Here is a 14,898-nt window from a genome sequence, read left to right on the forward strand (position 1 = left end):
GTCATACTTATTACATACAAATTAGTGAAATTTTTTTAAAAAACAAGGATGACCCCTATAAAACTTTACTTTATTCTACCTGATCATGTAATAATTTACTATAAAATGTGGGAAAGGGATTACACACCATGTTTGAGTAGCTAGCACAATTGAATCATCTAAAACTTATCACCATCTCTTCCAATACTCTGTTGGTGAGCAGATGTAAATGTCAAGGACCAGAAGTCACTAAAAATATAGAGATTTAGAATTTTTCTTTGCCCCTTCCTATACTGACACAAACATAATACGGATGTACGTGCTTAGAATAAGCTAAGTGAGAAAGTTGTTTATAACTTACAGGAGAATCCTTGCTAGGCAAGCGCTCTACCACTGAGCTAAATCTCCAACCCCTGAGAAAATCTCTTATCCAAATTAACAAAAAGGCAGAGAGAGAATATCCAAATTAACAAAATTAAAAATGAAAAGGGGAACAGACATAACAATAGACATTGAAGAAATCCAGAGAATCATAGGAACATACTAAAGCCAGGTAGCTTTAGTGCAGAATTCTACTAGACCTTCAAAGAAGAACTAATGCCAATACCATTCAAATTGTTCTACAAAGTAGAAACAGAAGGAGCTTTGCCCAATTCAGTTTATGAGGCCACAATTACCATGATACCAAGACCACATAAAAAACTGCAACAACGAGATAGACCAGATTTCCTTATGTACATAGAAGCAAAAGTTATCAATAAAATATTTGCAAGCCAAATCCAAGAACACTTAAAAATCATCTACCACAATCAAGTGATTTGGGGATAGTTAAACATATATAACTTGATAAATGTAATCTACCATATAAACAGATTGAAAGACAAAAAGCACATGTTCGTCTCATTAGAAGCAGAAAAGGTCTTTGATGAAATCCAACACCCACTTCATGATAAATGTCCTGGAGAGATGATATAATAAACATTCCAGAGGCAGTTCCCTGAAAGGCCAACATTAACTTAAATGGAGAGAAACTCAAAGCAATTCTGCCAAAATCAGGCGCAAGGCAAAGTTGTCCATTCCCTCTGTAACCATTCAATATATTACTTGATGTCTTACATAGAGCAGTAAGACAACTGAAGGAGAACAAGGGAATGCAAACTGGAAAGGAATAAATCAAAGTATCTTTATTTGTAGATGATATGACAGTGTGCATAAATGATACAAATGAATTCCATAGGAAAATTCCTACAGCTGATGAACACTTTCAGCAAAATAGTTGGACACAAAATTTACTCAGAAAAATCAGTAGGCCTGCTATATACAAACGACAAATGGACTAAGAAGGAAATCAGGGAAACAACACCTTTTACAATAGAGTCAAATACTATAAAATACCTTGTGGTAAATCTAACCACGCAGTGAAGACTTGTATGAGAAAAAGACTCTTAGAAAAACTTTAAGACATCACCCCACTCCACCCCCCCCAAAAAAAAAAGAAAAAAGAAAAAAAAGAAATTGATCTGCCATTGTCATGGATCACTAAAATTAACGTAGTAAAAATAACCATCCTATCAAAACCAATCTACAGACTCAATGGGATTCCTACCTAAATTCCAACACAAATCTTCATAGATTTTTGAAAGGATAATCTTTAGCTTCATGTGGAAGTACAAAAAACAATCCTGAATAATAAAAACTGCTGGAGGTGTCACCATTCCCAATTTCAAGCTGTACCACAAAGCTATAGCAATAAAACATCATGATGTTGGCACAAAACAGACATAGTGCTCAATGGAACAGAATTGAAAACCCAGATATAACAAACCAATGGACACCTAATAAAGAAGCCAGAAACATACCCTGGAAGAAAGATAGCACCTTCAACAAATAATATTAAGAGGCTCTGAGAAGCCTGGGGGTGGGGCCTAGCCGCTCCTACCTCCAAGGGCTTACATTTACTAACAGTATCTGATTTGACTTAAGGCCTACTGCAGGAGACAGAACCCCTACCCAGTACTGCTTAGGTGACCAAGAGCCTGAGACTAGATAGCACAGAGGCCTACGGTAAAATAAAACACTACATTCCTTAAAAAATAAATAAATAAAATGACTCCTAATGCTTTTGCAAAACTCATTATCGGTTCCTTGCTCAGTCACCAGAGAGGCTTCTTCTGCAGCAGAGACCCCCACAGCAAGATATTATGCAATGTGAGATGCCTTGGTCATTCAGCCCTAAATGCAACATTCCCATCAATCCCTACTCTTAGGGTGGAGAGAACCCTGTAGAGGATGAGGAGGTGGGAAGAGTGTAAGAGCCAGAGGGGATGGCGGACACAGTACAAGGCCCTGTGAGTCAGCATGGCACAGCACACGGGAACTCAGAGACTGAAGCAGTACACACGGCCTGCATGGGTCTGCACGAGGTACTCTGCATATGTACCATGGCTTCCAACTAGTGTTTTTATTAAATTTGTGGGTGTATGAACCTCTGGGTCTCTGTTTCTTTGCCTTCTCTTGGGTTCTTTTCCTTCTATTTGTTTTGTTCAATTCCACTGTGTTCGTTTTATCTTACTATATTTTATTATTATCCTTTAAAAGTTTAGTTATTTCCTAACAAAAGACAAAAAGGGAATAGATCCAAATTGGGGGAGGGGTAGCTGGGAGGAACTAGAAGTAGCAGAGCCCTTGGGAAGCACACAGTTCCAAGTGTTCACTTTCCCTTCGTGGTAATGGTCACTCATTACACTTCTGCCTGTGTAAACAGGGTAAATCATGCTGAGTTCCTGCATTTCTTCTGGAGTTTGGTATTTCAGTATTTGGTAGGCAGGGTTATATGTGATCAGCCAATAATAGCCTTAGACACTGTGTTGCTAATGAGCTTCCCTGGTAGACAAAAGTTGTTTTCCCATTTCATTTTTGGCAGAATTAAGCATGTACTAGGTAACTCTCACTAAGAGCAAATTCTAGAATACTTGTATCTGACTTCCTCTAGATTTTTCCCCATGTGCCTTTCCCCCTTTATAGATATTTCTTTCTATTGCTTCACTACAAAACAAAACACTTAGCTCTGAATCTAAAACAAGTACATTCTCTTTAAGATTTCTTTTGAAGATTTCACTGAACCAGAGGGTGGGGTCTTGAAGACCCTTAACCTCCTGAGACTAAACTGTCATTTCCCTTTTGTTTTTCTTCTCTCTCTGTCTCCCTCTCCCTCTGTCTCTCTTTCTCTCCCTCTGTCTGTCTCTCTCTCCCTCTGTCTGTCTGTCTGTCTCTCTCTCTCTCTCTCTCTCTCTCTCTCTCTCTTTCTGTGTGTGTATGTGTGTGTGTTGTGCATGGATGTGGTAATGTTCTGTGCACACGTATTTGGAGACTACAGAATATTGGGTGTCTTCTACTATCTTCTTATTCCTTTAATACAGAAATGGTCTTTCACTATTTCAGTGAGTCTGGTTGGACAGTGAGCTCTTGTGGCCATCTGTCTCTGCTCCTCAACTATGGGGACACAGGCATACGCAGCCATGCCTGACTGCCTGGGGATTTGAACTCAGGTCCTCAAGCTTCTATAGCAAACACTGTATCCAGTAAATAATTTTGCCAGTCCTTGGATATCATTCTTGAGCACTGTTTCTGTGTGTTCTAAGTTGAAGGTTAAATTACTTTTAGAAAACGGCCAACATTGTAGTACTTTAAACACTGAAAATTTCAGTCAATATTTTAGGAGATTAATTTGTATGCACAAGAATATGTAAAAATACACCTATAACTAAAATACAGTGCAACTTTACTGGAGAAAAAGTCATGGTATTCTAGACCTTAGAAACACAGGATTTTGTAAACTACAACCTGTAGAACAAATTTAGCTCACTGCCTATTCTGCAGATGGTAAGTAAGCTAAATATGATTATATATGTATCTTATGTAACACCCTCAATCTTATCTAAGTTTACTGACGAAATTACTAATCCTTGAAGTCTAATCCTTGAAGTTTGCCAGCTTCTAATATATTACATGAGAGACTACTTGTTTTATGCAAGTTTCTAAATTATTATGAACATATTAACTTTTTAGCATTTTTCCAAAGAATATTGTGTCAATATTAAATTTAAAAGTATACATGTATTTTACAATCTCATTGTGAACTATTCATAGCATTTTAATATGTATATATGTGGATTTTTAAGTGAAATTTAAGGGTACATAGTACGAATCTGGTTTTTTTAAAAATCAAATTATGTGAATTTTTTTTTTTTAGATCCTAGGTGTGGGATACAGAGCTACTTCAGATTGTCCACAGCAGCTGACTATGATTTGTCTCGTGCTCTGGCAGGGGTGTGATTCTGCCAGCTGAAGAGACTTTACATTTGTAATTCTGGGGGCTCTTGAGAAGATATATATGAATGCCAGAGCCCTGAGACAGGTAGCTGGCTGCTGCTCCTCCTGCTGATGCTGGTGCTGTTTGGATGCTGTTGGTTGCTGTTTGTCAAACAGAAGAAATTGGACTTGCCCCAAGGAACTCAAATCAGCAGGAAGTAATCTAACTAGACTGACATCCCCTTTACTCTCTTATCCTCCTTTCTCTCTGACCTAGTGCTAGGAGCTGGAAGGACAGAATAAGGGTGAAGAAGGGTGGTAGGAAAAAGAACCCAATAAATTAAGAAGAAGCCTGGTTACAAGGGTACTCTTTCAAGTATAGCATTAACTACTATTTTACTTGACTATTCCTTCCAACACTATCAATTAATAATCTCATGTGTTGGGACAAATTTTATAGATGAACAGACATAATTAAAAGCTATTAAAATATCACCACTCCGCACAGCATTTCAACTGTTACAAGAAATTGAGTCTTACTATGTAATCCTTGCTGGCCTAGAATACTCTATGTAGACCAGCTGGCCTTGAATTAAAGAAATCTACTTGCCTCTGCCTCCCAAGTGCAGGGATTAAAGACATGTATACCATGTCCTGCCCATAAGAAGTACTCTGAATTAAGTTATTTTTTCTTACTTGTTGAGAAAACAAGCTAAGAAAAAGAGTTCAGAATACCACTTAACAGCAAAGAAAAGCTTACAACAAAAGTAGTTTAAAAAGCCAAGTCTGGGGCTGGAGAGTTGGCTTGGTGGTTAAGAGCTCTTGCAGAGGATGCAGGTTTGAATTCCAGCACCCAGATCAGGCAGCTCATAGCCACCTGTAACTCTAGTTCCAGGAGCACACTTCGTCTAGTCTCCCCAGGCATCTGCATGTATGATGCACATAAACTCATTCAGGAGCACACAAGTACACATAAATGTTCTAATATCATATTACAACATTTTCCTCCATTAAAATGGAATAAATTAGAGTGGGGAGATGGTTTAGTTAGTAAACTGTATTAGGATCCCCACCTAGGAGTGGGGATCTGCACCTAGGAGTGGGACAGCTCGCACCTATAACCCCAGCACTAGGAGTGGGAAGATACATGGTAAGAGGTGAAGCTGCCTGGGACTCTCTGGCCAGCCAGCTTAGCCAGAACTGCAAGGTTTTGGTTTAGTCAGAGACTTTGCCTTTAAAAAATAAGGTGGAAAGAGCAACAGATGAAGATCCTGGAAAGTGACCTTTGGCTTTTCACACACACCAAATAACCGTCCAACTATAGGCACGGAAAAAGCACACCTGCACATACATGTACACATGTACACAAACACACAAAATAATTGAAATATAAAAAATTGAAGAAAGGTCTCTAATATTACCAAGTTGGGTTATTACCTCTATAAAAAATGACTTCAGTTCAGGGAGGTGTTGAAAGAGGTTTAGGGTTGAAATTTCTGTTTTCGTCTGCTTTTGAATGGCTTCTTCTGCTGACAGTCTTGGAGGATGTGGTTCCTTCAAAATAATTTTAAGAAAGAATTTCAGAGTTACATGAAAGCATGTCTGTATTCACTCGACATGGTGGACTATGATACAATAGAATGCACGTGATGCACTGTTAGCAACTCCAGGCTGAGTCTAATCCCCCAGCATTCACCCTTTTCTGTGGACATCTCAATTTACTTTAAAGTTTTTCTTACTGATAGCACTCCTAAATGTCCAGGTCAGAAGGATTTTTTTTCATGCTCTTTCCCCAATTATTCAGAATTTCCTAGTTTTTTCCCCTTTTAAGTAGTCATTGACTGTTCATGATAAATCTTATCTAGCTAGCCTATTAAAATTCTCTTAAAAACAAACATTTTATTATTTTCTGTGTATATGTGGACCTGCATATGTCACAGTGCATGTATGGAGGTCAACAGACAACTTGCAGGAGTCAATTCTCTTCCTTCTACCATGTTGACATGGGAGATTGATCTCAGATCATCAGGATTGGCAGCAGGTACCTTTACCCACTGAGACATCTCACTGGTCCCCATAAAGGTAGCCATGAATTTTATTAACTTTTGGATTTTTTTAAAAAAATTATTTATTCATTTTATGTATATGAGTACACTGTAGCTGTCTTCAGACGCACCAGAAGAGGGCATCAGATCCCATTACAGATGGTTGTGAGACATAATGTGGTTGCTGAGAATTGAACTCAGGACCTCTGGGAGAGCAGTCAGTGCTCTTAACCACTGAACCATCTCTCCAGCCCTCACTTTTGGATTTTTAAGCACTAAGAAGTATGACAAGCTTGGCAGATGTTTAATAAATATTTGGTAAAATTAATAAAGCATTTAACATTCAAACTTTATAATGTAGTATAATATTTAGTTTCTGAAACAAGACTCATCAAAATGTAAAAGCTAATTATATTAATTATATTATAGACAATCAAATTAAGCTATAGACATGTACACTGCAGGTGTACCGCTTAATCACTAATATCGACACTCCAAGTACACGAAGACTATGACAGGAAGAGTTTGAGTTTGAACCAGGTACAGAAAGTCCCAAGGCAGTGTGAGCTACATAGTAAGACTCTGTCTCAGAGAGAAAAATAAAACAAAATTAGGGAGGTGGACTTGGGTTCTTTTGTCCCTATTACAAAATATTAGATTGTGGGCAATAGATATAACAATTAAATGTTTAGCTTTAATACTTTACAAAACAAAAAAAACCTATTTTAAATTATAGACTGACAGTCTTTTTTGTTTACATTTCAAATGTTATTCCATTTCCTGGTTCCCTCCATAGACCCCCTATCCCATGCTCCCTCCCCCTGTTTCTATGAGGGTGTTCCTCCACTCACCCTCCTACCCCTTCCCACCCCCGGACAGGCTGACGGTCTTAAACTTGTCTGATTTTCCTCTTTGGTGTTTGTGGTGATGAGGACTGAACTGGACTTTGCATGTGCTAAGTAAACATGCCAGGACTACAGCCCCACTGTAATTTTTTTAAAAACTAAATAAAAATTAGTACTAGGGAAGTGGCTCAGTTAGTAAAGTACTTGCCTTGAAGCAAATATGAGGAGCTGAGTTCAATTCATAGAACCCTTGTTTTTAGAAGTGTCAGGGGAAGTGGCTAGCCAGTCTAGCCTACTTGATAGGTTGTAAGCCAATAAAAGATTGTCCCCACCAAACACTGACAGTGCCAGAGAAATGACTCCCAAGGTTGTCCTCTGACCTCTAAATGCATGAACAATTGTCCTGCCCACAAATAAATCAGCAGGGTTCTTGTAAAATTATGAGACTAACTCTCTACCTACTGCGGTAACAGGGCACCTGGGTTCTTGCAAAAAAATAAAGAAATAAAGAAATAAAGTATAGTTGAAGCCAGGCAGTGGTGGTACATGCCTTTAATCGCAGCATTACGGAGGCAGAGGCAGGGGGAATCTTGGAGTTCAAGGCTGTTCTACAAAATAAGTTCCAGGTCAGGCAGGACTACACAGAGAATAGAGCTGGTGCAAAACTAAAGGCACTAATTCTGAGCCCCACAGAGCTCTGTTTTATTCTGAACCTTGTATATGTTAGGCAAGAGCTCTAACACTATGCTATATTCTCCTAGCCCTTTTTAAAATTTTAAGACAGGATTTCACGAAGTTGTCAGGCTAGCTTTGAACTCACTCTGTAACTTAGGCAAGTACTAAACTCACAACTCCCCTGCATTAACTTCCTGAATGGGTTGCTGTGGCCTTTCCATCAGAGAGCATGGCCCACTTATTTCCACCTTTTTTGTGTGTCTATCATTTCTTTATCCCCCCAACCCCATCCCTAAAGCCATGCAAGGTTGAAGCATCAGGTGATCAGACTAGCACACCAAGTACTGCTATCCATTGAGCCATCATCCTGGTATTGGTTGAATTAATTTTAAAAATGAAGATAGCCATATCATTACTATGAAGGTTAGGGAATAATTCACAATGTTTAAATTTAAAAGTATATATTTAATACTGGGATATTATTATTTTTCTTTATCCTTAAACTTATGTTAACAAAGATTATAGCTTCTAAAATAGTGGACTGACTTCTAAGAATCAGTGGCAATTAGGATTAGGAAGATAAAAACTTCCTGATACCGGTATGAGGAAACACAGCAACATTTAACAATTTGATTATATAATGTACATATTTTATAATTAGAGTTTTAACATTAGGTTTAGGCTATGGATAATAAGTACCATTCATAGGATGATTTTAGTAGCTTAAAATTTTATATATAGAAGGAGTCTCAACATAAAGACAGTTTTAATGATATAATGTATTTGCTATTCAGTTTTTATTCTCTCAGAAATATAAGGTTGGAGAAATAGCTCAGTGATTAAACTGCTTGTTGTGTAAGCATGGAGTCCTGAACTTGATCCTCAGCATCTATGAAAAGAACTGGGTAGGGTGTTGTGCACTTGTAAGGCCAGTGCTGGGGCAGTGAAGACAAAAGCATCCCTGGGACTCACTGGTGAACTTTAGACTAGCCAACTCCAAGTCCCAGTGAGAGATTCTGTCTTAAAAAGCCAAGTGGACAGTTCCTGTGAAGGGCAACAGATGTTGACCTTTGGCCCTCACACTTACATGCATGTACACACAAACACACACACACACACACACACACACACACACACAAACACACATTTAAAATAATCATCTTTTTGAAGAAATATAAATTCTTTTGGGACTTATGAATAACTTGTAATATAAATGGAGATCCCCATTGCCCTTAGTTCTGGGGATCATATCCAGGGCATTGTGCATACATAGGGAAACTTTTATATGAGTAAACTTTTTGAGGGGTTACCCAATCTGCCCTAGAATTACTAATTTCCCATCCCAGTCTTTTGAGTATTTGGAAGTACAGGTATAAGCCAAACCATTTGGCTTTATAACTGGATCTTCAGGGTTTTTTGTTACTTAAACTAGGAATAATAAATCTGTTTATTTTTAAGTAATGGTTTTAATGTAATTTTTTGCTTAAATTCTGGACAATGATTCTCCAAGCTTTAAATTACTAAAGTCTTTAAAATACAAGAGCATTAGAAATTCAATTCTAGATATCACTTAAAGTCCATTTACTTAATACATCACCTCAGGAGTATCGATTGCATAAGCACATTATAGCTTAATAGAGAATAAATGAAATCATATAAATAAAGCCCTATCAATTACATATGCTAAGACTTGACTCTACTATTCTTCAAACTTCAGAATACTTCGAAATAGCATTCTGTAGACCAGTGGTTATCAATCTGTGGGTTGCAAGCCCTTTGGCAAACCTCTATCTCAAAAATATTTACATTATAATTCATAACAGTAGCAAAATTACAATAATGAAACAGCAACAAAAATAATTTTATGGTTGTGATCACCACATGAGGAACTGTAATAGAGAGTCCCATCATTAGGAAGATTGAGAGTTGCTGCTCATACGTATAAATAGCATATTATTTACCTTTAACAGCTGACAAGGTGTTTGCCCAAAATTATTAATCATCCCTTCTAAGGCTTTTCTTTCCTTTTCATCTGTTAAGGCATCAAGATCCACAGCACCTAAAACAAGAAATCATCAACTCACTATTGTGAAAAACCCTGCATGACACTGATGAATGCATCAAGAAACGACTAACACATTGTAAACAAAATATGAGTCCTCAAATTATGCCACCAGAGAGTAATTTCTTGAAGACGCTAAATATGTTTATTTGTGTATATGTGTTTGTTTATGTATGCACATATGTATATGGGTACATGTGAGAGATTCTACATAAAAAAATCAGGGGAAGAACCATTGAGGAAGAGAGCCTGATGTATACATCAGCTTCCCTGTGTACACACACAGGTCATGCACATATCCACATAACACGGTTTAAAAAGAGACAACAGTTTTCTGCCCAAAGCTCTCAAAAAACAGCTTTGATGTTGAGCTAATGTTAATAATTCTAAATGCCTTCTTTCAAAGTTTACTAAAAACAACATTTGTAACGTTCATGAGGACTTGATGCCAGGTGGTGGTGGCACACGCCTTTAATCCCAGCACCTGGGAGGCAGAGGCAGATAGATCCCTATGGATTCACTAGCCTGGTCTACAGAGTGAGTTCCAGGACTGCCAGAGCTATGTAGAGAGAACTTGTCTTGATTAAACAGAAAATTTGATTTCTATACAAGAAATCAAAAGCATATAATAGTTATTTATAATTTAATTTCCATAAGTATGTGTATGTGTGTGTGTGTATATATATATATATATATATGCACATGTAGACACACATACATACACAATCTTAAAATCATAAACTTTTACTACAAAATTGAAATAACGGAGGTTTTGTGACCTTCCAACTGAAAAGATATTTTGTTGATGTATTCTTTCCCGCGTTAAATATTTAAGCTCAAAATAAAAGTATACACAATAATAACTAAAAAAAAATTTAAGCTCAAATACCAGGTATAATAAGTACGGACTAATGCTAACTATTGTAAAAGAAGTGGTATTTTGACTTGTACCTTCATAACTACAGTAGTAGAAGACATTGAGTGCCTCCACTGCAGCTGGCCCTCTCTGTTTGTAACCAAAAATCAGATCTATCCATTCATGAAGATGAGCAGAAACATATTCAGACTCCTAGAAAGAGAACAAATTTAATAATTATTGTATCTTCCAACTAAATTCCTCTTTTTGAAAAGGGCATGGAGCCAGAACGATGCTCAGTAGTTAAGAACACTGGCTTCCCTGCTAACCAACGCATGTCCAATGCCCACATTCAATCCACTTAAGGCTGACAACCACCTCTAACTCCAGGTCCAGGGTATCTGACCACTTCCGGCTTCCTTGGGCACTGCACACACATGGTGTGTAGACATATATGTGGGCAAAACCCTTATACACAGTTTTGTAAAAGGAGAGTACTGCTTGGTAAATGGAGTGCATTGAGACAGTAACACAATTATCAATGTTATAATTCTCACTATTTCCTCAATTTCAAGTTGGAAATTTACCTAAACATTAGTAAAAAATTTAAAGGTATTAGGTTGGTTTTATTAGGAACTTGGTTAATATTTAGGAAAAATTAAAAAATGTACTCATCCTCAAGTGATTTGATGCAAAAATATAAACTTCAAAACATATAGTTATACCACCTGGGAAAACAATAGCAATCTATAGAGCAGACACGCAGAGAACTAGAATACAGGCTGAATTTCCCTTATGTAAAATGATTAGAACCACAAGTATTTGAGGTTTTGCTAGTTGCTGTTTGTGTTGTTTCAGACAAGTTCACACCATGTTGTTAAGGCTGGCCTCAAAGTCATACACTTAGGCTTCAGCCTCCTAATTAACTTAATTGCCACTGGACACAACTGTGGATTTTCCCAGATTTTGAAATATTTCTAGAAAATCATTCCTAACCCAAAAATCAGAAATTCCAAAGTGTCCCCAAATCTACTGGGTAAAGAAAACAATACAAAAAAGCTATTAACATTCTCCAAAGTCTAGGAGAGTTAATGAGAGAGGTGGAACAAATCTTTGTGGTAGTTTCTTTTGTAGTAGTTGTCTAAATGTTTTCAATTCAAGAAAAAAAAAACTAAGACTTGATTAAAAAGGAAATTTGATTTCCAATATACCAAATATCAAAAACTATGACACTTATCATTGGTTGGCATTTATAACAGATTTGCAAATATTCCATTATAAACTATTACAAAAGGAAAAAAAGAAACCTTTATTTTGTTACATATTCATGAATGTATCCTAAGATTTATATCTTAAAATTAAATTACCATATTGTACTTTCTAGAACAGTAATATACAACGGGGAACAAACTAATCTAGAAAAAAGGTAAACTTTAACTTATCTTTCAAAAACAAATCTGTATTTTATAAGACATGGTAGTGAACAGAAATCTTACCAGAGCTTTTCTGTGTTTATAAATGAAATCTTCAGCTGACTTAGCCCATCTTGGAAGAATAACATCGTTTACCAGTTCTTTAGAAACTTGTAATTGTCCCAAATTAAATTCTAAGACACATAAAAAATAAAAATAAAAAAAAATCAGAACATTTTCTTTTTAAAAATGATGTAAAACAAATATAAACGAGAACATATAACTAGAAAAAAAATTGATCTGTCTATTGCAATATACTTTAATAAAATACATAAAATATTTTTGAACTGGTTTTTAGAAGGCGTATCAGAGTAAGAATTTCTTTTCTTAGAAAAGCCAGGAGGGGAAATTTGGAAGACGCTCATTGGGTAAATTTTAGCTATTCAATCAAATACTTAAATTTGCATCTTCATCACGTATGTAAAGCCAGGTACAGTGGCTCATGCCAGTAACCACAGAGCTAAGGGTGGAGACAAAAGAATCCTAGAGGCTTGCTGGGTATACAAACCAGCTTGTCTCAAAAACTAATGTGAAGTGGGATTAAAGATAGTGACTTCTGGGTCTGCGCACCAAGCTGACCCTGTGCCACACCTCTGTTCCCAGTTCCTGCTGGGAGAGAGCTGGTCTTCCAGAAGTACTGACACACCTGAGAGCATAGGTGAGACTACCACTTCTGCTCACATTGCTGATCCAAGAGGAACCCACCTGGAGCCCTCAGGACACAGCAACTGAGGATCAGTCTGAGACAGGATCCTTCCAGTTTCCACCTGGGTCTGGAGCTGACCCTGTGACACAGCTCTCTGTACCCAGATCCTTCTGGGAGAGAGCCAATCTCCCAGTAGTGCTGACATACAGGCGTACAGGAGAGTCAAGCCACTGTCAAACAGCAAGAGCAGCTAACACCAGAGATAAGCAGATGGCTCGAGGCAAGGGCAAGAACCTAAGCAACAGAGAACAAGGCTACTTGGCCTCATCAGAAACCAGTTCCCCCATCACAGCAAGTCCTGGATGCCCCAACACACCATAAAAGCAAGATTATGATTTAAAATCATATCTCATGATGATGTTAGAGGACTTTAAGAAGGACATAAATAATGCCTTAAGAAATACAGGACAACACAGGTAAACAGGTAGAAATCCTTAAAGAGGAAACACAAACATCCTTTAAAGAATTATAGGAAAACACAACTAAACAGGTGAAGGAATTGAACAAAACCATCCAAGATCTAAAAATGGAAATAAAACAATAAAGAAATCACAAAGGAGACAACCCTGGAAATAGAAAACCTAGGAAAGAGATCAGGAATCACAAATGCAAGTATCACCAACAGAATACAAGAGACTGAAGAGAGAATTCAGGGGCAGAATATTCCATAGAAAACACTGACACGCTGCCGACGCGGAGAGCTCGTAGGCAGCACCCCAGGAGCAAACTTGAGCCTCGGGACCATAGGTAAGACCAACTTTTCTGCTGCAAGAGACCTGCCTGGTGAACTCAGGACACACGGAGGCAAAATTCCTCTAGGACCGGGCACTTCCGGTGTTTACCGGGAGTCCCAAACCCACGGATCCCGGCCCGCAGCAGCTCTCTGCTCCCAGACCCCATGGGAGAGAGACCTCATCGCCTGGTCAGGTGGGCACTCCTGAGGCTGCAGAGCAGAAGAGACCACCAACACTGCCCACCCCTGCCCACATCCTTGGCCCAAGAGGAAACTGTATACGGCCTCTGGGTTCCCGTGGGGGAGGGCCCAGGAGCGGCAGGACCCCTGCGCCTCAGACACCGCTGGAACCTGAAGGGACAGACCGGATAAACAGTTCTCTGCACCCAAATCCCTGGGAGGGAGAGCTAAACCTACAGAGAGGCAGACACGCCTGCGAAACCAGAAGAGACTGCACTCTGCACACATCTCTGACGCCAGAGGAAAACACCAAACACCATCTGGAACCCTGGTGCACGGAGGCTCCCATAAAGGGCGGCGCAGATCTTCCTGGTTGCTGCCGCCTCGGAGAGCTCGTAGGCAGCACCCCACGAGCAAACTTGAGCCTCGGGACCACAGGTAAGACCAACTTTTCTGCTGCAAGTGACCTGCCTGGTGAACACCAGACACAGGCCCACAGGAACAGCTGAAGGCCTGTAGATAGGAAAAACTACACGCCCGAAAGCAGAACACTCTGTCCCCATAACTGGCTGAAAGAAAACAGGAAAACAGGTCTACAGCACTCCTGACACACAGGCTTATAGGACAGTCTAGCCACTGTCAGAAATAGCAGAACAAAGTAACACTATAGATAATCTGATGACGAGAGGCAAGCGCAGGAACCCAAGCAACAGAAACCAAGACTACATGGCATCATCGGAGCCCAATTCTCCCACCAAAGCAAACACAGAATATCCAAACACACCAGAAAAGCAAGATCTAGTTTCAAAATCATATTTGATCATGATGCTGGAGGACTTCAAGAAAGACGTGAAGAACTCCCTTAGAGAACAAGTAGAAGCCTACAGAGAGGAATCGAAAAAATGCCTGAAAGAATTCCAGGAAATCATAAATAAACAAGTAGGAGCCCATAGAGAGGAGTCACAAAAATCCCTGAAAGAATTCCAGGAAATCATAAATAAACAAGTAGAAGCCCATAGAGAAGAGTCACAAAA

At 38.6% G+C, this 14,898-nt stretch overlaps 1 protein-coding gene across 1 annotated transcript in view; it reads right to left on the bottom strand.

Annotated features, from left to right (window-relative positions):
* LOC116898508 (neurobeachin-like protein 1) overlaps positions 1-12,389 on the bottom strand; it is a gene marked incomplete at its 5' end in the record, with an annotated part of 36,840 nt that extends 24,451 nt beyond the window's left edge. The window contains 4 exons of the mRNA XM_032899739.1: positions 5,728-5,844; positions 9,817-9,914; positions 10,869-10,986; positions 12,270-12,389. Of these exons, the coding sequence (XP_032755630.1) occupies positions 5,728-5,844; positions 9,817-9,914; positions 10,869-10,986; positions 12,270-12,389 (453 nt within the window). The remainder of the gene's footprint in view (positions 1-5,727; positions 5,845-9,816; positions 9,915-10,868; positions 10,987-12,269) is intronic.
* Positions 12,390-14,898: the final 2,509 nt, after the last annotated feature.

Source organism: Rattus rattus, chromosome 4, assembly GCF_011064425.1.
Source record: "Rattus rattus isolate New Zealand chromosome 4, Rrattus_CSIRO_v1, whole genome shotgun sequence".
NCBI classification, from domain to species: domain Eukaryota; kingdom Metazoa; phylum Chordata; class Mammalia; order Rodentia; family Muridae; genus Rattus; species Rattus rattus.